At 37.8% G+C, this 24779-nt stretch overlaps 1 protein-coding gene across 9 annotated transcripts in view; it reads right to left on the bottom strand.

Moving 5' to 3' along the window:
• Ank3 (ankyrin 3) overlaps window positions 1–24779 on the bottom strand; it is a 446602-nt gene that overhangs the window by 176972 nt on the left and 244851 nt on the right. For all 9 annotated transcript variants that reach the window (XM_042696439.1, XM_042696433.1, XM_042696436.1 and 6 more), the window contains exons 2-7: window positions 21467–21568; window positions 20958–21056; window positions 20683–20781; window positions 15735–15833; window positions 10364–10549; window positions 8370–8468 (exon numbers count right to left, since the gene is read on the bottom strand). In XM_042696439.1, coding sequence (XP_042552373.1) covers window positions 8370–8468; window positions 10364–10549; window positions 15735–15833; window positions 20683–20781; window positions 20958–21056; window positions 21467–21568 — 684 coding nt within the window. The remainder of the gene's footprint in view (window positions 1–8369; window positions 8469–10363; window positions 10550–15734; window positions 15834–20682; window positions 20782–20957; window positions 21057–21466; window positions 21569–24779) is intronic.

The raw sequence follows: 24779 nt of genomic DNA on the forward strand, positions 1-24779 counted from the left end.
TCAACTACCATCTATACATTGAGGAAACATTTCAAATATAATTACTTAAAATAGATCTAATCATTCAGACTCCCTGTAAATGTTTTTAGAAAATACTATAACTTTCATTAAAAAAAAATTCTACCCCTTTTCTAATACTCCACTCCCTAAACTCTTTTTTAAATAAGTTTTTTTTTAATTGTGAAAATACCGTACAGAGGGGTTACAATTACATGAACAAGGTAATGAGTACATTTCTTATCAAGCATTGTTGCCTCCTTCTTTGTTTTTCCCCTACCATCCCTGCCCTCCCATCTCCACAACTACACTTCCTTCCACCCCCACCCCCTCCCTAAAATTCTTAAAAGCATAAACATTACAAGGCATCGGTATTTTAAGTTTCCCACATTTTGACATCACTTCTGATAAACCTGTACTGTTTGAGTTAAGGGTGTGGGAGATAGTGTTCTTTTCCCTCCAGGAAGTGAACCATTTCTGGCAGACAGTTGAGATCTCAGTCACCTTAAAACTTAGTTTTTCAAGTAGCCTGCTCTCATACGGGGGTCATCAGATTAGATGCATGCTGAAGTTTCAAGTACATACAGAAATACAAACAATGTCTTTGAAAGTTATTTTGCTTAGAAACTCCTAAACAAAGAAGTTTGGGAAAGAGCCGGGCGCTGGTGGCTCACGCCTGTAATCCTAGCTACTCAGGAGGCTGAGATCTGAGGATCGCGGTTCAAAGCCAGCCCGGGCAGGAAAGAACGTGAGACTCCTATCTCCAATAAACCACCAGAAAACCAGAAGTGGCCCTGTAGCTCAAGTGGTAGAGCGCTTGCCTTAAGCTGAAGAGCAGAGGGACAGCGCCCAGGCCCAGAGTTCAAGCCCCACGACCGACCAAAAAAAAAAAAAAAAAAGAAGTTTGGGAAAGAACAAAACCTGTGGTATAAACAGCCTTGTCTGTGTGCATAACTCTTCTTCTAAGGATGGAATAAGGTCTTACAGGGACCATGAAAACCCAACTATTGCCTCTGGCCATAACTCTGTCCTGAGCTTCCAGGCACTGCTGCCATCCACTGATCCCTGATCTCACTCACTAACTCTGTGGGATCTACCAGCTCTGATTGTCAGCATCAAGGTATGCAACATGAGTAAGAAGGCCTGGGTTCAAGTCTCCTCTGTTCTGCCACTTACTCTCAGTAAGATGTGGGGGGAAAATAACTCCTTGAGGACCTTAGTTTGCTCATCTGTAAAAATATCTCTTCTTGTGAGTTCCAAATGTGGTACTATACAGAATGGTATTTCATAAGCTGTAAAATAAAATGTAAACCTATGTTTTGATTAAGAGGCCATAAACAAAAATATGATTGTTACAAGCAAATGATTTTTGTTTTTAAAGACTGGTATAACTCAACGTTGGGTAACTTACTGAGAAAGATTTTCACAGCTTGGCTTTGGTGGCTATTTCTAATTAGTTCCCTGTGCATTATTTCATTTATTTTTCACGGTGATACTTTGATCTAATAACTCTTACCTAATAACTAATAACTTATCTAATAACTAACCTTGCTTGATCAAGGATTTCTTGAGGAACTTGCTAGAAACGGAAGTCTTCACGAGTCAGAATTGAAGAGAAAAACTAGTAAAAGCACTGCCTTGGAAATGATTAGAAAAACTGTTTTGAATTTGAAATACAGATGTCCTCACTCTTCGCAAAGTGTGTTTTCATTTGTTTCGTTTATTCTTTTGTTGTTTTGTTGGTGGGGGAGATGCTAGGCTTACATGGAGGGACTCACAGTGCTACACAAGTGCTTTACCATTGTGTGAGTTCTTCCCTATCCCCAGCCTCTGTCTTATATATATATATTTTTAGCAAAAACTGTATATTATATCTTTGATGTAAGGTCAGGAGTTTTCTAATCATCAGGAGTTCCTTTGAAAGCATGCTTATCAAGGATTCAAAACTGTATTTAATTTGTCTTGCAACCCTAGGTCTAGTTGAGGATGGATAGCCAGCAGCAATTACAAGGGACATTGTTGTCAGTTGCGGTTTGCTGGAGATAGCCCTGGATTAAGTACAGTGCTTACATTGTCTCTGAGCATAATTCATTTCTTTTCATGTCTTATTTTACTGCTCCTCACCCTAAGCTACTTCAGAGATGTATAGCTTTGCATAAAACCTTTAACTTCCTGCTTCTTGGTGTAATATGGGGCATATTTCATAGGATCACAGTGAAAAATAAATGAAATAATGCACAGGAAACTTGTCATAGTCTCTGATAGTAATAAAAGAAAGCTACTACTTAAATTAGCATGAATTTTGTGACAGCTTTTCCATATAATTTCCAAGTCACAGTAGTGAGAACTAAACAGTACCTCTAAAGGTACTTGAGGTCACTTGAAGAGAATCTCAGAGTGAACAGGAACTTCTGGACCTTTTCTCTCATCCTGAGGACCCTGTCCCCTGCCTGGTCCTCTTCCTCCTGCATGGCCCCCTTCCCCCAATTCTCCATTTCTTGGCTGTGAAGAGATGCTTAATCCAGCAGAACACCATTTGCGTTGGGGTTGGAACATTTTTATTTGAATTGGATTATTCCATGTATTGAGGATGGCTAAGCTGTTCTGGAGTTCTTATTACATATCAGTCACTCTGCCAACCAGAAATACTTCTACTGAGCTCTTGGCCCCTGTTGAAAACCAGGGGCTCAGGGCTCTAGAGAGACGCAAAGTTACCAGGGTTAGACATGTGTCTCCTGCCCACAGTTCACAAATGACTCTCATTCCCCTTCATTCATCTCATCCATCCCTTCATACTTGTTAAACACAACTGCCATCACTCTACTTCTCCCTGTAGAAACCTGCAGTGACTTCCTTTCACCTACAGGATCAAGGCCAAGGCCCTTAGCCCAGTAGGGCATTGCTCCTGGCTAGACTCACTATCTCCTCTCATTTTACACTCACAGTTGTACTCTGGTCTCCCCCTCCTTTTCTTCTCTATCCTCCTTCCCTTTTCTTCCTCCTTTTTTTTTGTTTTGGTGGTATACATTGCCCTATCCGTTCTAAGGATGTGCTCTGTCCCTGACACTCTCTCCTCTCCAGATTTGTTTTACCATGTCACTTGGGAGAGTCAGCAAATGATTGTCTCTTGTTACAATCTTTCAATTCTATAAAATGCTGATCTCTTCTCCTGCAGGTTCTCTTTTGCCCTTCCTCTATAGTCTTCAAACACAAGAGGAAAAGCAGCAATTTTTTTTTTTTAACATTGCCATGGAGAAACTGCAGTACTAAAGGAGGCTGTCATGCATCATCTGAGAAGAATGTGTGCAGAAAATGTGCTAGAATGTTCTATAGAGGGTCAGTCTAGGGCACAGCAGCCCCATGCTGCTGTTTGCACTTACTGGAGGGTATGAAATTTCTACAGCTAATGAATAATTCTCTTTTAAACTGCAAATGAGTAAGGCCAAGCTTGGTTAACTCCTACCTTAATAGAATTTTATTTCATGATTTCAAAATAGGATTTATTTAGGTCATTTAAAATGTTTAAAAATGTTCTCAGTAAAAATGTTCTACAGTAGTCCTGTAAAAAAGCAAGACATGTATTCAGGAAAGGGGAAGAAATAGGAACCTTCCAACTTCAGTGACTCTTTTTCTTCCTGGATTTCTTCCTGTCCTAGACAATGTTGCCCGATCTGCTTTGTCTTTTCTTAAATGAACTTTCTATATGATTTAATGGAGTTCCCCATGTGTCCTAGTATCTGTCAAAACCTAGTTTAAACATGTGGTATTTGACAAAGGCCATCAAACAGACATGTGAATTAATCTGTAGCACACACATGCCAAGTTCTAGCCTACAGAATTAGAACAGCATAAAGCCAACTACCTTCCAACAATTCTGCAATTTTCTTGGGCAAGATACTCTTACTGATGGGATCATAGATAGGATGTACAGAGTAGTAAGCTGAGCATAGTAAACTAAAGGTGTTATTAACATTGTAACTCACTGTTCTTAGTAGGATTCATATGATAAAACATTTGAGTTCTTTCATATAAGCATGGTTCCTATAGATAACTGCATGATTTCCTTTTGCAAAAAAGTGAAAATTAGTCTTGGGTTGTTGGTCATTAGTAGAGGCCTTACTTTGCATCCATGAGGCCCTGAGTTTGATCCCTGGTACCACACACAAAACTACAATCCACGCTTTCATTTCCACACATACCATTGCTTTTAAGGCCTATGGTTTACTACGCACTTGTCTTCCTGGGCTCATCCCAGCTGCTTGGTGGAAGTTACTTTTTAGTTCCATCTTTCTGAGATGTGAACCACTTGAAATTCTTTTAGAGACATAAATCCCCAATCCTTTCAAAGGTCAAACCACAAATAGCAAGACTAATAGAAGGACATTGTTCAATTTTCTTTTCAAAATGGGTAGCTGAATAGTAATTTACAAGAGAAAGATCAATAATAAGAAGGGATTAAGTTAGGTGGCCCAATATATTTGCTAAAAGAAAGAAAACCCCACAAAACTCTCAGCCTGCTAAGTGTTAATGTATCTTCTTCCATCAATAAAAGAAACTTCACAGATATTCACACAATGTAATTTGACCTTTAGTTAGTCCAGTGGATAATGTCCCTTACTGGAATGCTAGGCAGAACTCTCTGCTGCGTCTCAGTTTCATTCTCTTCCTCAAGAGAGCTGGGATGATTTGCTAAAAGAGCATAGATTGTGCATTAATAGAGAGGATGCTGAGGCCATCTGGGCAGGTGCAATTCAAAGCTTGAAAACTGCTGACGCGGCACTGCACTGCAGCATTTAACAGCCATGCATTACCTCCCGGTAGGGGACCCAGGAGGCTGAACAGGTCATCTCACCCCAAGGATAATCCTGAGGAAATACTGAAGATGTCAGATGGATTGTCTTTCGTGCATAGAGCAAAATCACAAGGCAAAAAATCAAAACTGACATCATAATAAAAATCTGAGAAAAAGGCTTAATAAAACTTAGTAAATATGTTGCAAATCATGGCTAGAATTGCTCCTTAGAGGTATAAATTTGTCCCTGCCTGGGATCTGCTTTATTGCTGCATAAATTAGCAAGCATTACAAAGAAGCATAGAAAGCAAGCCAGTTCCATTGTGTCCTCTCCTTAGTCACACACATTGCATTTGTTTCTGTCTCTTAACTACTTTGGGAAGGAACATCTACTCTGTGCAGGCCTTGGCTGCAAAATGGCTTTGTTCCTATTCTCCAACTTTAGTGTTAGCAGGTAGCCATCCTCTGGACTGTGTCCTCAAACAGCTGTCATACTATATCTGTCTTCAAAGGTCTCGATTCTCTATTCTCTTTTACTATCTGTCACAAGCAGACAACAAAATCAGAGCTCCCCACAGATTACGATTGCTGTGGTTGGTTTGTAAATTACCTTCAATCATCTCCTATACTCCTATACTTCTATTCACCTATGATTTATGGTATATCGTTTATAGTTATAACCTGCGGCCAGTTCATAGAAAATGAAGCTCAACAATCTTCACTGTTTTTATAATAGGAGCTTAACTCTTAATTTTTAAACTCTGACTCATGGGCCCATAAATTAACTAAAAGCAAGATAACAGGTAGCCCAGTCTCTATTTTGCATCTGTGCCCTTTGATCTGAGCCATTCTCTCCTGCTGTTACTTTGGAGACACCTTGAGTTCCAGGAAGGTCAGGCCTTATTACTGATAAGGTGTAAACAAGGAGGGATGATGGAACCTGCTCCCAAAGGAAAAGAATAGTAAAAAACTCAGAATAGACCACTCAACAAGAAACAGTGACTTTTATGCTCCCCTCAAGGGATGATAGAAGAAACAAATTCTAACAACTTCTCTGGAAGCTCAAAGAACAAAGACCGAAATAATAATGGTCAACCAAACCACACTGAGTCTGTTTAATTATTGTTTTCTCTCTCTCTTTCTCTGTCTGTCTCTCTGTCTCTCTGTCTGTCTCTCTCTGCCTCCAGTTCTTTGTCTATTTAGATTTAAAGCTCATGTCTCCCTAAGATGGCTGAAGATGGACTGAAGGGCCCTGCCATGAAATGCTTGTTATGTAACAATCTCCTTTCTCTGTCCATCACTATATATCTTTAACTTGGCATAAAGAAGAGAATGGCCAGACCTGACATGGGGCGTCCCAGGAATTTGAACCTGGGGATCTAAAAACTCCCCCCTTTTTTTATTCTGAAAAGGAAGAATTTGATATGTTCTGTGGTTCAGGGCCTCTTATTTTTACCTTTTACATTTGAGAGTGAGGAGTAAACAAAGAAAATTTTCTGCATCCATGATTATTTCATACTGCTTCTAGTGATTTAGGCAAATTTACCAAAAGGCAGGTCTGATGTTTACATTGATCTTTCATTAATAAAGGAACATCTTTTGTAATTACCATGATCATTGTTTTCACATGAATGCCGACTCTGGGACAGTTAGAAGGAGTATGAAAATACTGTGATTTGTGATCTTAATTTGCTTAAGCAGTCCAGCAATCCTATTTTTCAGCAGCATCAGTGAATTTCTGAACAATGGCATAAAAGATAAACTTCAAGTACCATCCGATATAAATTCTCCAAATATCCCAATGAGATGTGGCTTAATAAGTTTTTAATTATTATACTATGGATTATAAAATAAAACCAGAAAAATGCATCTTGAAATTAACTTCAGCTGTAACAATGATATGCCCTTCTTGTACATGGCTTAAAGTAGTGCTTAGCTTTGTCCTTCAAAGAGTCAAAACAGGCCTTGGATCTTCCATGTCAAGGATGTAGTTAATGCAATAAGAACAGAGCTGCAGAATGAAAAGAACTGACTGACACTCAAACCACTTACGATCGATAAAGACATTCAGCAAGCTGATGACAATAGGGCAGAAAATAGTCTGTATATTAAAACAATCAGAGCTCTTATTTATTTTTATAGAACTAAAGAATTATAAGAGGGAAAGAACAAAATTCCTTAAGATTGCTAGATTGCTTAGCTAAGAGCTTTACCTCTACCATCTCTCTTAATTCTCACAGAGACTCAACGGGAGAGAGGTGTTACCACTTTCTTCTGGCTAAAATACAATTCTATAATTCCTATTAACTAATCTAATATATGAGGAAACTTATAGACAAACACACACACACACACACACACACACACACACACACATACACACATACACACACACACACACACACACACACACACAGTAGTTAAAGCTGAGCTTTGAACTCTAGAGTCTGATTTTAAAGTCCAGACATTTAAGCCATTACTCCATCCTGCTTCCAATTTAATTTCTACTTGTGACAAAAACTTTAGTGATAATACTGGGTCTTAAAGTCAGGGCCTCAAATTCTTGTTACTCAGTCTTTTTGCTCACTACTATATTCTACCACTTGAACCATGCTTCTACTTCTAGATTTTTGCTGGTTAATTGGAGATAAAAGTCTAACAGATTTATCCAGCAGGGCTAGTTTTGAGTCATGATCTTCAAATCTAAGCCATTGGTATCATCATGAGCTACTGGTATCATCATGAGCCACTGGTATTCAGCAAAAGATACTTCTAAGCGTGGTGCTGGTGGCTTAGAAATGTCTGCCAGCCTGGGAAACAAAGTCTGTGAGACTCTTATCTCTAATTAATCACTAGAATACTAGAAGTAGAGATGTGGCTCTACCCTTGAGGAAAATAGCTCAGAGACAGTGCTCAAGTCCTGAGTTCAAGTCCCATGACTGACAAAGAAAAAGGTATCTCTAATGATCAAGTTTACTAAACTTGGGCCATTTTTCATGTTCAGGGTTGCAGTACTGTGTTTGGATGTTCAAGTTGTTGTCCAGTTGGTATACATGGCATTCTCATTCTTGATGAATGTGAGCTTTCTAAGGTTATATGATTGTGTTACTTACTATGAAAGTTCATTGGAGATGAAAGGTTCCTAAGGCTGAGAATTGTGAGCCTCCCATTACTTCTCCAGCACGTTCTCAACTTGTGAGGAAAGTCCTTGACCTCTAGTGTGCACTAAATACTATGTGAATCATATTCAACACTCTCCCAAATTTTAACTTGGAAATTGATCATTTCCACCTATGAGGACTTGAATGGCATCTCTCAATAGATGCACTCATTATTTGCCACTGGCTCCATGTAGCACCCCTGATCTTGGCTTACTTTTTTTTTTTCCCATAGGGTATAGACAGACCTGTGTAAAAGCAGGAAATACACTATGACAAGTAGTAAAAACAAACAAAGCACAGTTTCATTGATTGGAAGGACAGTTAATGGTCATCACTCCCAACTTCCTCTGTATCCTGGGAAAGGAGAGGCCACATCATTTCAAATGCTCTTAAGTCATCACACACTGCTGCGTTCTTACCCGTGCAGTAAAGTCCACAGCAGCCGCTCGGTTCAACAGCAACGTGGCCACATTGATATTCCCGTAGTGAGCAGCTATATGGAGCGGAGTGAAGCCACTCTGTGAAGAAAACATAGGAGACATTGAAGTGATTGCTGTTGGCTCCTCTTCGGACAGGTTAATAGCGCAACCCTTCCCAAGTAAAAATGAGGAAGCAAAATATGCTGAGGTCCACATTCCATTCTCTACTAGATGTCAATTGCTCATAGGGTTTCAAATAAACCCCATACTCTTAAGGCAGAGGACCAGCCAGGGAAAATCCAAGGGTAGAGATTGATCAATTCTAGTAATCCAGTAGTACAACTATATAGAAACCAACATTTTGAAAAATTAATATAGGGATGATGAGAAAAACATCATAGAAAGCTTGCGTGTTACCATTATTTAAGTATAAATAAGATCATAGACGTTGGCCATGGATACTTTTCTTGAGAGTCAAATTCACTTTGTTTTATATATTCAGTAAAGATTCAAATTAATCAACCAATGATTAAGTCTCAATTTTAATGACCAAAGCAATTTTAGGGGTGTGGGGAAAGGTATTACAGCAAATTTGATTTATAGAATGGGCAATTACATTCCATAATGAATCCACAAGTTGATCTCTGTATTAGTAAATACCTATCCAATAATACATTTTTTTTCCTGGGTACTTTTACACCAGGGGCATTTTACTTCCTTAAACAATGCTAAACATGCAGCAATTCACTTAATTCCCCCCAAATTGAAACCTTAGAGGAAATAGATGCATTTCTAATTGGTTAGCAAGCTTCTTAGCCATGCTAGCTGTGTCACTGACTCTTGTGGAAGGTGGGACTTTTTGGCACTATTCTGAGTAACTCTCCTTTTGCTGACACCACGGAGGGTAAGTGTCATGCAGAACCCTAAAGACTCGGTCCTGGAGGAGTAGAATGACAGGGTTGTCTGCAGCTTTAGGTATTGCTGATAAGCATCTAAAGCATCAAACATTCCATCTCACACAGGTCTATTGTAGTACCCTTAGGTTTCAAGATTTCCTAAATCTTTCAAACACCAGGTTCAGCTGCAGAAAGCCCTGGTAGTCAAACTACTGTCTGCTCTGGCACATGCTCCTGAGGAGGGTAGGGTAGAAAGCAGGTATCTAGCCTACAGGAGGCAATGCAAAGAAGAAGGGAAGGAAATGAGGCAGCAGCACTAAGTAATGAGAAGTGATGATGCAGATAAAGATTATACAGATACATGTATATACATATATATACCTCTGTTGTTCTATTCACCACCATCTAGGTTAACACATTGGAAAGCAAAGAGGAGGAAAAAATGAACGGTTAGTTCACTATTGGTGACATGGCCTGCAGAAAGCTCATGACAGCTAAGTGATGAAGATGGAAGCTATGATGGGAGCAAAACAGGCACAAAAAGAAAGCTAGACTGAACGAAGGGCTACACAGCAACCTAGTCCAATTGCCACATTTCCTTCACGAAGACTTCCAAGGAAGACGTATCAGAGACAATGGGGACTGATTGATTTTCTTTTTTTGGCTGTGGCTCTTTGCTGCTGGCTTGCTTTCTCCAGCTGATCTACACTTGGTGCGTTGCCTGCCATCTCAGATGCTAACCAGAGGTTTATTTAGGCACACTATCTTTAGTAGTTGTAAGTTTTCCCCTGGATGCTTGATTTGTATTCTGAAACAGATTCCTAGCATTAAAAAGAAGGAAGCTATCAGTTGTACAGACACTGTTTTTCCAAAATGGCCTCCCTTTAAGCATGTATAACACCATGATCATCCTCTTCCTTTGGCTGGTAAGGAAAGGCGTACCTTCCACTGGCTATCTTAGTTACACTTTTCATTCCTTTCAATGAAGCAAATGTTTGGGCTGAGCATGCCAAGAGGGAGACCAGGCATTCTTGCAAGATGTATGTCTCGCTGTGGGTAGTTGCATGAGAGACGTGCGTGCCCCCCTCCAGGTCTTACCTTTGACTCCACATCTGCATTGTTGTCATTCTGTAGGAGCAGAGCAGCAGCTTTGGTGTCATCTTTTCGGGCAGCGATGTGAAGAGCTGGAAGACGCACTTTTCCTTTTGTGTCATTTTCTAGCAAGAGTGAAACAACTTGGTCGTGACCTTGTTGCAATGCCACTGCCAATGGTGTGAAGCCATCCTGCAAGTAAATGGATGGGTCAAAGTGGGTCCCAGTCAATATTTTCTTATGATTCCATTAACAAGAAGGTAATATCACTATTCCTTTAGGGTAATTAAAACTAACAACATACTCAAATGGAACTGTCATCGTCACAATAAGAAATTAGTGCTAAGTTTATGTCTTTTTCTTTTTTTCATGGTAAGAAGTAATAGCTGTACATTAACTAGTTGTCATTTAAAATAGATTAATGAATTTGAAATATAATTATGTTTTAAAATTATTTTTATAAATGTTATTAGTTATAAGTATATAGCACAAAGCAATATAAAACAGTTTTAAAGACCACAGTCGTGACAAACTCTTGATAAATATATATTAGATATGAAGTGTTGGCATAGTTACTAAAGAAAATAGTGAGCTAGTGATGTAACTCGTGGTGGAATACACGCATACCAGGAATAAGGCCTGGGTTCGAACCCCAGTACTCACACCCACACAATTTTTTTTGAGAGATCAAGAAGAGGAAAAGAAAAAGAAAGCTGACAGATCATTCAGTACATAGTTTAAAAAATTCATTCAGTGGTTGTTTTCCGTTGTTGTGAACAAAACTGCAACATTGGCTTTCAGGCCTCTTTTCATGTACAAGAATTTAAAACTCCTTTGGAGCTGGGCGCCAATGGCTCACGCCTGTAATCCTAGCTACTCAGGAGGCTGAGATCTGAGGATCGCGGTCCAAAGCCAGCTTGTGAGACTCCTGTCTCCAATAAACCACCAGAAAACCAGAAGTGGCGCTGTAGCTGAAGTGGTAGAGCGCTCACCTAGAGCTGAGCAACAGCACCCAGGCCCAGAGTTCAAGCCTCACGACCAACAAAAAACAAACAAACAAACACCTTTGAATAATATAATAGTCCCCAGTGGCATACTGGGGACTAAAAGAAGGTTTATTTTTCGTTTTTGGAGGAAGTGTTATACTGATTTCCACAGTGGTTATACTACTGTGTATGCCCACCAGCAGTATATGAGCATTCACCCCTCACCCCCAATCCCTACCAGCATTTGTTACTGTTTTCTTAATGATTGCCATTGTGAGTGGGGTGAGAAGGAATCTTAGTGTTGTTTTGATTTGCATTTCCTTTATGGCTAAAGATGTTTAACATTTCTTCATGTATCAATTCGTCGTTTGTATTTCTTCTTCTGAAAACTGTCTGTTCATTTGCCCATTTATTATTAAGTTGTTCTTTTGCTGTTTTATTTTTTAATCCTCTGTACAACAGGGAAATTAGTCCTTTATCTCTTGAACAGCTGACCAAGACTTTTTTCTCCTATTCTTTGCGTTGTCTTTTATGTATAGAAACTTAATTCGATACAGTCCCATTCATCCAGTCTTGCTGTAATTTGCTAGGCTATTGGTAATAATTATTCAGGAAATAATTACCCATCCTCGTATCTTCCAGGGTTTATGCTAGGTTTTCCAATAGTAGTTTTAAGGTTTCAGTTTTTACATTAGGATATTTGATCCATTCCGAGTTGAGGTTTGGATAGTGTGAAAGGTAAGGCCTAATTTCAGATTTCTGTAATATAATCTGATTTCCCAGCACAATTTGTTATCTTTTCTCCAGTGTATGCTTTTGGCTCCTTTGTCAAAGATCAGTGGTTGTGTGATTTTATTTCTGGATCTTCTATCCTGTTGGATCTTCTAACCTGTTCCATTGGTCTTTATGTCTGATTTTGTGTCTGTACCATGCCGGTTTTGTTGCCATAGCTCTGTAACTCGAAGTCTGGTATTATGATACCTCCAGCATTGCTCTTTTTCCTCAGAATTGCTTTTACTATTTAGACTTATGCTTCCATATGAATTTTAGGATTTTTTAAAATTTCTACCAAGAATGACATTAGAATTTTGATGGACATTTGTAGACTGTGTTCGATCATTTTTTGATATTAATTCTGCCAGTCCATGAACATGGGAAGTCTTTCCCATCTGTTGGTGTCTTAATTTCTTTCTTCCAACTTTACAGTTCTTACTATAGAGGGGTTTTACCACCATTTAGGTTATACCTAAGTATATTCTTTTGAGGTTATTGTGAGTGGAATTGTTTTCCTGAATTATTTTTCTGTTTACTGATGATATATATTTAGAACAGTAACTGATTGTATGTGTGTATATGCCAGTTCTGGTGCTTGAATTCAGGGCCTGAGCACTGTCCTTGAGCTTTTGTGCTCAAGTCTAGTGCTCTACCACTTGAACAATATCTCCACTTCTGGCTTTTTAGTGGTTAATTGGAGATAAGAGGCTCATGGACTTTGCTGCCCTGGCTGGCTTTGAACCATGATCCTCAGATCTCAGCCTCCAAGTAGCTAGGATTTCAGGTAGAACCAGTGCCCAGCATGTGACTGATTTTTGTATGTTGATCTTATGTCCTCTTATGTTGACAGAAGTATTTATCACATCCAGGACTTTTTATGTGGACTCTTTAGGATCTACTAAATATAGAATTATATTATCTGTGAATAGGAATAATTTTATTTCTTCCTTTCCTATCTAGTACTCTTCTTCTTGCCTTACTGCTCTGACTAGGAGTTCCAGTCCTATATTGAATAAGTTTGAGGAGCGTGGACACCCTTGTCTTATTCCTAATTTTAGAGGAAATAATTTCAAAATTTCTCTGCCTAGTATTGTAGTATACTATTGGCTATATGCTTGTCATATATAGTCTTTTTTTTGGGGGGGGTCCGGTCGTGGGGCCTGAACTCTGGGCCTGGGCACTGTCCCTCAGCTCTTCAGCTCAAGGCTAGTGCTCTACCACTTGAGCCACAGCACCACTTCCGGCTTTTTTCTTTCTGCTTATGTAGTGCTGAGGAATTGAACCCAGGGCCTCGAGCATGCAAGGCAAGTGCTCTACCACTGAGCCACCTTCCCAGCCCATATATAGTCTTTATTATGTTAAGATACATTACTTCGATTCCTAGTGTCCAGAGCTTTTATCATAGATGTTGAAATTTGTCAAAACCTTTTTCTATGTAAATTAAGATGATCATGTAATTTTTGTTCTTGATCTTGTGTATGCTTGCATATGTGTTGTATTATATTTATTGATTCATATATATTGAACCATTCTTGAATTCTGGAATAAAAACTATCTAGTCATGGCACATGATCTTTTTACTGTGCTATTGCATTCACTTTTCAGGAATTTTATTGAAAATTTGTGTTCCTGTTCATTAAAGAAACTGGTCCATAATTTTATTTTTCTGTTTTGTCTCTGTTTTTGGAATGAGTTTATAATGCAGTTCAAAGGAAAAGTTTAAGGAATGTTGGTACTAGGTCTTCCCAGGGATGTTTTGAACATTGTATATTATATCCTCTGTATCAAAGTAGGTTAAATATATCTGTCTCCTCCAACGTTTATGATTTCGTTTATGATTTTGTTATGGTGAAACAAAGTTCTTTATTCTACCTACATTTCCCCTACTTATGTTTGCCCTACTGTGCAACCTAACTCCCCTACCAATTGTTCTTTCTTTGGAAACCAACTAGTAGTTATTCAACTCGTTTTGAGAAGATTATAAAAACAATGCACTCTTTTTTTTTTTAACAATACACTCTTATGACAAAAATTCCCAATAGTTCTGAAGGATATAAAGTGAAAAAGTAGGCTCCCCTCGTAATTCTTAGAGGCAACAATCACCATATAATATAGACATTTTTCTTTCATCAGTACAGACAGTCATGCTTCTTTCATTCCCCCAGGCCTCAGGATTGATCCCAGCTTCCAAGCATACTAATGTGCTAACATTTTAGCAAAATTCTCAGTCTTGTTTTTGAAGGGGCTATGTGACATTTGTCTGGGCTGGCTATGAACTTGAGACCCTCTTGTCTCTGGCTCCCAAGTAACTGGGATTACAATTAAGTATCCCTATACTCAGCCAGTCTTGCCTCATTTTCAATAATGCTATATAGCATTCTACTGTAGAAGTATATCAACAGTTGTTAAACAGGTTCCCCTCATTGATTCATAGTCTCTGTTTAGTTTTTAAAAATGATTGCTAATTGCATTCACATTCACATAAGCTAGTTTTACATTGTCTTCTAACATGTATTATAATATAAAATCTTAGCAGTTAGAGGGGATGTAAATATTTTTGATAGTTACCACCAAATACCCAGCTAAATATAACTGATTAGCAATTTCACCAACACGGAAGAAGTCTAGTTTCCTCTCACCATCATTTTTTCCCCTTCATCAAATAGACAAAGACTGGATCTTCTTCTTTATATAATTAATGAATTCACATATCTTTGAATGCGATTGAAGGTGTAAGTGTATTTTTTAAAATTTATGAATTGTCTTTTCATGGATTTGCCTCAGAAGGCAGAATCTCAAATTCTGGAGTATGCCATATACAATTCTTCTATAGTCATCTTTCCTGTACCATATGGACATCACATCAGCATCTGAGTAAGAGCAATGGCTTTATAATAAGATAACTCTGCAGTTAATGGATTCTGCTGTTGTGTTAAAAATGAATACCAAAATGTTGGTCCTTTACTATTAGAACTAGATTTCTGGCAATGTATTTAATATATAAACAGTGCCTTCATCCTGTTTAGTTTAAAAAAATTATCACTGACAGTAGCAATGACTTTACTTTCTAAGCAATATTTTACTTTTTAAGCAACATTTTGATTCAAGTTTCTGAGCTTTTTCTCTAATACTGCTTTTATTTGGTATTTAAAATATATAATTTGTATCTAGTATGACTTAAATCTAATTAGTTAACTTTACAAATATGTAAATCCAATAATCATAATTAAACTAACTTCAATTTCAAGCAAACCAGATTTACAATTAATGTTCTATTGAAAAACATTTTGAAACAACATTTGCTTTTGAGGCAAAATTATTAAGAGGCAGAAATAGTCATCTCAAGCAAATATGTTACAAACTAACAGTTCAATTATAGGGTAGAACCAGGCATTTAAGATCAGAAAGGGTATCTTTAATGGGAGCTATTTAAAGTTTAAAAATAGAGTTTCTGATTTTTTTCATAAAACTCATAAACCCACATGTTAATATATAACTGCAACTGAAAATCTAGTGGGATAAAATTTTAAATCACAGTGAAATTTTATAAAGTGCCCAATAAACAAAAGCTTTATTAACATGAGAACTTCAAGATAGAAAACATTCAAGTGTCTTACCTCTGTAGCCAGGCTCTGGCTGGCACCATTGTCAAGGAGAAACTTGACCACTTCCAGGTGATTTTCCTGGGCTGCCATATACAATGGTGTGAACCCATTCTGCAACACAAGAAAGCAAGCATTGGGTGGCAGCTTGCGAAGGCCAGTTCACTTTTCCACCATAATGAAGGTACACACTCCAGCCAGTGATTAACTACTGTCTACAGTGAGAACCAAAGAGTTCATGATCCAGGAAGAAAGCCCACAGTGAGGAATGGAAGTTGTAGGAGATGCTGGCCTTAGAGACCTGGAATTTCTGGAAAGCTATTCTTTTTCCTTTCCTCCTACACTGATACTAGGGCTTAAACTAGGATCTAGACACTGACCTTTAGCTTTTACATACAAGGCTGGTGCTCTATCACTTGAGCCACACCTCTACTTCTGGATTTTTGCTTGTTAACTAAAGATAATAGTGTCACAGACTTTCTTGCCTGGGCTGGCTTTGAACTGCGATCATCAGGTCTCAGCCTCCAGAGTAGCTAGGGTTACAGATGTGAGCCACTGGGGCTGAGTTATTCTTGAGAGGTTCAACATGCATACCATTCCACATTCCCTTATCTTACAAGTACTGTTCTAATTGTCTTCTGAACTTGAGTTTGGAGGATGGTCAGATTTCAGAAAGATCCTTCTTTGCTTAAAAGAAAAAAAAGTACACTGCTTCTTTTCATATTAATCTCCCAACTTTTGGAAATTTCCAAAACCAAACTGGTGAGAAAGGAGCCCATGTGTGCCCAATTTACATTTTCATTTCTGTAGCAACAATCAATGAAATTCTCACAGGGCCAAGCAGCTTCTGAGGCAGCGAGTGTGCTATTTGAAGTCCAACTTTATCTGATATCTTCAGTGCCTTCTGCTCTGAATGCTTACAAGGTACTATTATGAGCATGTAAATCTGCAGACATAATGTAGATACCTCTGAGGTATGCTGCATAATCTCCATCAAAACAAAACAAAAGTTTAAAAAAAATCCTCCTGTGGTTTTACTTAAGGTCATAAATGTCATCACTGAAATCTTCCTATTAAGCCAACTTTCTTATGGCAGGTCTTTGTATGTCATAAAGTGCTGTTTTTAATTAAGATGCAGGGGATGTAAAAAAAAGATAAAGATTTCATTGGTTTATACAGGACACTCAGCTTTGAGAAAGTCAGTCAGATGAGAATAGGGTAGTATGAGGTGTTAGCTCAGGGAGTCTCTACTTGGATCTGAACACTGCATTGTTAGCTCTAACTGTCATTTTATTTTTTCAGTAAGAAATATATCAAAAGATCAAAAGAGAAAAAAACAAAGCTTGTTATAAAGGGATTTTATTTGTAAACATTGTATAAAATTTATTTGGAATGTTTTGATAGCTAACATACTATTTGAAATGAACTTTGGCTCTTGATAAACCAGTGGTTCTTTATATTAAGGAAGAAAGACTGGAGAAGAGAGTGAAGGATGTCCTTTGACTGAGCAAGTTTAAATTTTCAATAGCAAATGTCATTAATCACTGTATAGAGTACAACGTAGTCTAGACTTAATAATAGAAGCTGCACTTATAATTACAATTTAACCAACCTAATTTCTTTCTCAAGGTTTGGAAAAATTATTATTGGGATGTCAATTAAAATGGCATCCTTGCTTGATATTCTTTCTTTTCTCTCTTTGTGTGGTGCTGGGACCTGAGTCTCCTAGCTGTTGCTCAGATTTTTTCCTTCCAGGCAAGTGTACTCTACAATTTGAGGCCACACCTCCATTTTCAGCTTGTAGCTGGTTAATTGGAGTTAAGAGACTATTGTATTTGAGGATCTTCAGATCTCAGTCTCTTGTGTAACAAAGGATTACAAGTGCGAGCCACTGGCACCCACTGTTGTGAAGTTCCTATTAAAGAGTTGCTACTAGGAATAGTTAGGAAAAATCCATTCTGTATTGAGGCTAGCCACTTCATTACTTATTTTAGCGGCAGAATAATTCAGTGAGAAGTCATATGAAGGCCAGTGACCAGATGACGAGGGGGTGTCTGCTCTCCAGTATGTGGCAGGACATCTCTCAGCACCGCTGTGAGCTGTGAGCTTCACAGGTGGTAAGTCTTCTCCTTTGATGCATCATCGCATCATCAGTATGGAACTGAATTAAACTTTTAATTGAAATTAAAAACTAATAATGATTTTATTTTGAATGCAGTTCTTCCCAGACATTGCAGGACAGGCTTAAAACTATGGCTGCTCAAGAATTACTCTAAAATGAGTATACTATTTAGAAAGGGGTGGTTTATTTTTCTCAGGGAAAAAAAAGGAAATTGGTTTGTAAATATGTAAGCAAATGCCTTGATGGGTATGCAAGTGAATACAAATGTATTAATTGGAATATGGTAGATGTAGGGGGAGAGTTCCGTGTAATTCCTGAGGAAGACAATGTCAAAGTTTAACAAAATAAACACCAGGAAATGGTTACTTGAGAGGAGTAAAGTGTGGTTTAGGGGTAGATAAATGAAGAGAAAAAAAGGGGAAGAATGCAGCAGAAAAGTCAATATGTATCCTACAAAAGTGAGAGAGGGTGAGTTGGGAGGGACAGGTAAGAATGTTAAAAGGGGTGACATTATTCTTGTCATAAACTGTTTTGTTGAATGGCAACTCTTTGTAAAACTACTTACAGATAAGAAAGATATTAAAAATAAAACATAAATCATCTCACATGGTGATAAGAAAAAATGGGATTTTATCACTTTTTGGATTCTAACATCAGTTTTTTTTTTTTTTTTTAGCAAATAAAATCATAGCAACATTCAATTTAAAGCACAATGTTTCTGTTGCATGTCTCTGAAAGTACTGGATTGTGATACTCTTCTTCTTTATCTTTATCATGACTCCATGTGAACCCTTACAAGAAATCAAACTAGCTGATATAGAAAATGTAACAAAGGTTCAATGTCAGGGAACTAGAAAACAATTAGAGAAGCATTCAAGAAGCCATCCAGTGGGCAGTATCATGCAATTCCTTTTCTAAGACATATTCACTAGCATCAGATCACTTTTCTAGCTAGAATAAGTAGGATAGGAAGTCACTGTGATCCTGCAGACTCATGAAATAGACCCAAAGATAATCAGTATCAGAAAAGGCAGCTGAAGACAAGCACTTAAAATGGAGATCAAAAGGTCATCATAGCCAGGCACCAAAGGCTCATACATACTAGCCTTAGCTACTTGGGAGGCTGAGAGTAGAAGGATCAAGGTTCCTGGCCAGTCTGGACAGAAATGTTTTCGAGACTTCATCTCTATCTCCATTTGGACATGATGGCTCATGCTTATCATCTTAAAACCTCTTGAAACTCTAACCTGAGCAAATTGAAATCTAGGTACAGGGGAGGGTGGGAAGTGAGATCCTATCATAAAAATAACCGACGATAATCAGGGCTGGAGATGTGGCTCCACCATAGAATATCAGCTTTGCAAGTGTGAGAGACACTGAGCTCAAACCTGAATACCACAAAAAAAGATGGGGGAGAGGTGGAGGAGGAGAAGGAAGAGGAAGGAAGAGGAGAGAAGAGGAGGAAGAGGAGAGAGAAGAGGAGGCAGGGAAAGGAGGAGGAGGAGGTAGAAGAGGAAGCCATAGTAAATGATGTAAAAAAGCATGAGGGGAAAGATAAAGAAGAAAGATAAAGAAGAACTTGAAATACTAAATTTATATGATTTAACAAAATGTAGGTTATAACTGCAATCGTGTGAGTTTTCAGAATAAAAAATACTAAAAGAAGTATGATTTTTGTGGAGAAAGTAATTTTTCCAACAAAATTCTGTGACATCTCTGCAGCCTTCATTTGCTTTTTTATTTTCCTAGCATAAGAAACAGTCTTTTGCAAGGAAGTAGTGGTTGAAGACTAAATATCTCCCTTATTCATTTTTACTCATTTAATCTCTTGATTTTCAAATTAGTTTCATATTAAGTATCTCTCAGCAAATCACCTCAATTCTTCACTTGTTGCCTGGCCTAATGGTGCCAGAATATCACACACCTGAAGCTTAGCTATTCTCCTAGTATTGCTTTGATATTACTTGCCTAGACTTCACAAAATCCTTTATCTTTGGAAAAACTTGCAATTAAGGTTTTTAATTAATTAATTAATTAATATTCCACTCCTTGCTTGGAAGCACTGACAAATTAGGATGCCAGCATTTAACGGCTGGAAGAAACGTTTACATGTAGACAAGTTTTAAATGTGGTCAAAACCACAGTGGATGCTCAGTTATGATGGGGCTGTTTCTCTACAGCAATGATCCTCTGAGGAAGGCCACTATGACTTAAATAATAAATACTGGGATTAATGACAACCATATTCTTAAAACAATAAAGTGAAGTTAAATCTTTAAGACTCAACGTCTAAAATGGCAATCTATTACCTTTCTCTTTAGACTCTCTTGCAAGACTGAGAATTATAGGACGACCTGTATTCAGCACAAATAATCTAAGCATTTTAAAGATTAGAGTGTTCTATATTTTTCCTGTATGCTTTTTTTGTTGTTGTTATTTTTAATAAGTTTCAGAGAACAGGAAGGATGCTTAGATAATAAAGAGAAATAAGAAGTTTTTTCCCTCCATTTTTAGCTAGATAAGAGCATGGATGTGTTCTGAAATTCTAAGAAAATTTTTCTAATTTACAGGTATCCATATTTTCTTCCTAAGTTAACAAACACTGAGACTGGACATGGGCTAATGAGCCACCAGCTGGGCACTGGTGGCTCATGGCTGTAATCCTGAAGACTGAGATCTGAGGATTGTGGTTCGAAGCTAGCCTGGACAAGAAAGCCCAAGATATTCTTATCTCCAATTAATGAGTAAAAAAAAAAGTGTGCACACACTTGCACACACCATTTATATAACACATACACACATAATAAATGAGGACACATGGGCAAATAGTTTCAGATTTACCTGAGACTGTGCATTGACATTAGCTCCATTTGTAACCAAGACCTTGACCACCTCTGCTTGCCCAGCTAATGATGCTATGTGTAATGCTGTGTTGCCTTTCTGTAAAGATAAAAAGGGAAACACAGATCAATGTACTCGCCCTTCCGATTCCTCCATGTTTAAGGGTCCCCAAGGAAATGAGACTGACCAGTACCTCCTGAGAGGCATACCCCAGTTCTATACCCCAGTTCTTCCTGCAGGCTGAATCTGCAGAGGACTTGGCATCAAACACTGACCTTTGTGGCAGCATCCACATTGGCTTCTCTCTGTAGCAGCTCAGAAACCACTTCCACGTGACCTTCTTTGGAAGCAAGATGGAGTGCGTTCAACCCATTCTGATTAAAAGCAAAAGGAAAATCTTTACTCATCAGGTTGAAAATAGGGCACAAAGCAGTCTTCCAGAAACTGGGAGAAACAGCATCCCACCACTGTTGATGAGTTGCATTGTACACTATATGAACTTGAATTAGCAGTAAGTGTATTTGAAAACTAGGCGGGAGGGTCCATTAGAAGGATTTACTAAATATTAGGAATTGTGACAAAGCATGTCTGCTTCTATTTCTGAATATTACTCCAACAAAGCAGAGAATAATTTAACAGTGTCAGCCTGGTATACATTCATAGCAAACAATATTGACAAAAGGAGACTATCTTGGCTCATATTAATAAAAACTTTAAGCGGTCAAAGTTTGATTTTTACCATTTTTAAATAAAAATACATAAAACAATAATAACCGTAACTGACCTGATTGCAAATATTGATGTCCACTCCATTTTTTATGTAATCAAGGGCTTTCTCAAGGTGTCCTGCTCGAGCCGCTCTCAAGTAACTTGCATTGGCATCAGACTAAAAGAAAAAGGAAAACAAAACGTTCTGGTGAAAACATGAAATGGATATGCTCTTTTAAAATATAGATATCGAATGTCCAAGCTGGAATAAAAGTAACAAGATTACTTCACATGGAATGTGAAAACACTAATGAAAATTCTCGACGTCACCAAGAAAGTGCTTTAAGTTAGTTTCATGTGTACAAATTTACCACTTTTGTGACGTCATAACTCAGTTTGAATTGGGAGAAAAAATTTCCCATTAATAGGTAGGCACCCTAAGTAAATATGCAATATTCAGTGAGTAAAGAAAAAAATCCTAAAATATCTTGATAATTACGTCATGATGTAATGTAGAAGTTAAGCATCGATTCTATTTTTCTGTACATGTAAAAGGCAATATTTCATTTTTTTCAGTTGGTAGCCTCACAAAGCTATTAACACATTTTGTTACACTAGGTTAAACAGAATGTTTGCAGACGATGGCTTTCTGCTGAATTTTATATCAGGATATAGTCCTTCACTCAAACATGGATTAAACTTTAAAAGCATATAGAAAAGTTATTTGAAGTGTACCATATACCTTATAGTACCAAGCTAGTTAATGCTGGAGAAACTCTATTGAAAGCAGTATATAAAATTTGAAGACAAACTGATTGACACGTAATGTACTCATTGCCTTACTCATGTAATGGTAACCCCCCTGTACAGCATCTTTACAATAAAGTAAAAGGTTTATAAAAGAAAAAAATTGAAGACAACAAGACAGCTAATTCATTCATTGAATGCTTGCAACTCTCAACCAGTGTTAATCTCTATCATCTACAATTGCACAGTTCAAGCTACCTACTACGAAAATCTTTAATAGAAAGAAGATAAGTGAGAGGAAAGATACTGTGAGGTTGGGCCTACAAAATTTGTAAAGGAGTCTTACTCAAACCAGAGCAACACAGAAACAGGTTTTCCTGAAAGAACAGCCCAATAAACCTTGTCATCAGTGATAAATGCATTCACTCAGGTATGGCTTCAAAGAAGCAAGTGTCTTTTTATAGCCATATGGTCACTGTCTCTTTTAAAGCCCCTATTCAAATCCCAGCTCATCTGTGAAGCCTACCCAGACCCCCAGGAGAGTAATTGCTCAGTGCTTCCAACATATTTATTTCACTGAAATCTCTTGTTTTCTTTTCTTTTTCCCTTCCTCCCTTTCTCCCTCCTTCCTTCCTTCTTTCCTTCCTTCCTTTCTTCCTTCCTTCCTTTCCTCCCTCCCTTTTCTTTCTTTCTTTCTTTCTTTCTTTCTTTCTTTCTTTCTTTCTTTTCTTTCTTTCTTTCTTTCTTTCTTTCTTTCTTTCTTTCTTTCTTTCTTTCTTTCTTTCTTTCTTTCTTTCTTTCTTTCTTTCTTTCTTTCTTTCTTTCTTTCTTTCTTTCTTTCTTTCTTTCTTGTCCTAGGGCTTGGACAAAAGTCTTGGGCACTATCCCTGAGCCTCTTTGTGCTCAAGGCTGCTTTACCACTTGAGCCACAGGGCCACTTCTGGTTTTTTTTTTTTTTTTTTTTTGAGTATTTCTTGGAGTTAAGAGTTTCACAGTAACTTTTATTCCCAGGCTGGCTTTAAACCACGATCCTCAGATCTCAGCCTCCTGAGCAGCTAGGATTAGAGGTGTGAGCCACTGGCACCTGGCTCTGAACTCTCTTGGTTTTCATCACACCGAAACATAGTATCTTTCTTCCACTCAAAATTGTAAGCCTACAGAACAAGAACAAGCAGATTAAGAAAGCTACCAAGACCCGTCTTCCAAGAACACTTATTCAACAATTCAACTTGCCTAGCAAGCAACTTCTATCCTTAGTACTGACCAAAAAGAAAATTAAAAATATAATTGGAATTTGAGCTAAATATACCAATTGTTTCATTAGATCAGAAAAAAGGAAACTGCAAAAGATAAAGACTCATACAAAAGAACTTTCACTTCAAGTTCCCAGGAACAAAGAAAAATTGTAGTTTTTAAAGAGGTCTATTTTTTGATAACATAGATTGAGGTTTACAAGTTCAGCTAGAAATAAATTAGCTATGCAAGGATGGCTCATTGTACCATAAAATATCATCTCTGTGCCTGCTTAGTGACTTATCAGTAAATTTGCCCAGAAGGGCCCTGACACTGCTCTGGGAACAAATGACATCAGTCTGCCTGGATATTTCAGCTGCCAGAGAAAACAACTGCAAGTGAAGCAGCCCAAATCCGGACTTTTGGTATATAAAAACAGCAGCTGAAAAGGTGGGAACAAAAGGCCTTGAAACTGATCCATATACAGTTCCCTGAGAATTTTCTTTAAACTTCTCAAGCAAAATGAATATAACCAATATAAGACAACATTTCTAATTCAGTGGCTCTCTCCCCATTTATTTAAGTTTGGGATTCTTTTAAGAGTGATGAAAGTTATGAATAATTTGCTCCTTTTCTTTTAGAACTGGAACTTAAACTCAGGGCCTTATGCTCTCACTTGGCTTTTTTACACAAGGGTGGTATTCTACCACTTAAGCTAAACCTCCACTTCTAGCTTTTTGCTAGTTAATAGAGATGAGTCTCACAGACTTTTCTACTCAGGTTGGTTTTGAACTGCCATCCTCAGTCTCCTGAATATAAACCAGCACCTGTTTTGACTTTTCTTCTTTCATATAAGAGATTTAGGTGTCTGTAGGAGATTGGAGGGGGTGGTGCTGGTGATCCTGAAGACAATTCCCTATACATACCAGGAAAGAACTATATATTCATGTGCACATCGAATCTACATTTATGTATGTACTTTTCATACAATTTCACATAGTGCACAAGTGCTAAACCTGCTCTTGATTTGTAATTAATCACTTTTGTTTGAATGATTAAGAACAAAAACTCTGGTGGATATCATCACTATATTATTTTCAGCCAATAATGTTGGTATTAAATAATATCTGAGCTAGCTAATTAACTGCCTTGGAATATTAACAGGCACAAGAAGGGACACTTTTCTCAGCCCTGTTGTACACCAACCTATTCTCCATCCCAAAGCAATAACAAACATCCATATTACACTTCGAAGAATAAGGAGGAAATGGGAGAGGAAAGAGAGAAGAGGAAAAAGAGACAAGTAAAGACTGCTCTGTAGAATATGTACGACTTAACGTACAAGAGTACGTTAATCTGAAACTACTTCAAGTTGAAAATGTATCTGAAACGCATCTGATATACATCAT

The sequence above is a fragment of the Dipodomys spectabilis genome, unplaced genomic scaffold, assembly GCF_019054845.1.
Source record: "Dipodomys spectabilis isolate Male_0828 unplaced genomic scaffold, ASM1905484v1 ptg000207l, whole genome shotgun sequence".
Taxonomy (NCBI): domain Eukaryota; kingdom Metazoa; phylum Chordata; class Mammalia; order Rodentia; family Heteromyidae; genus Dipodomys; species Dipodomys spectabilis.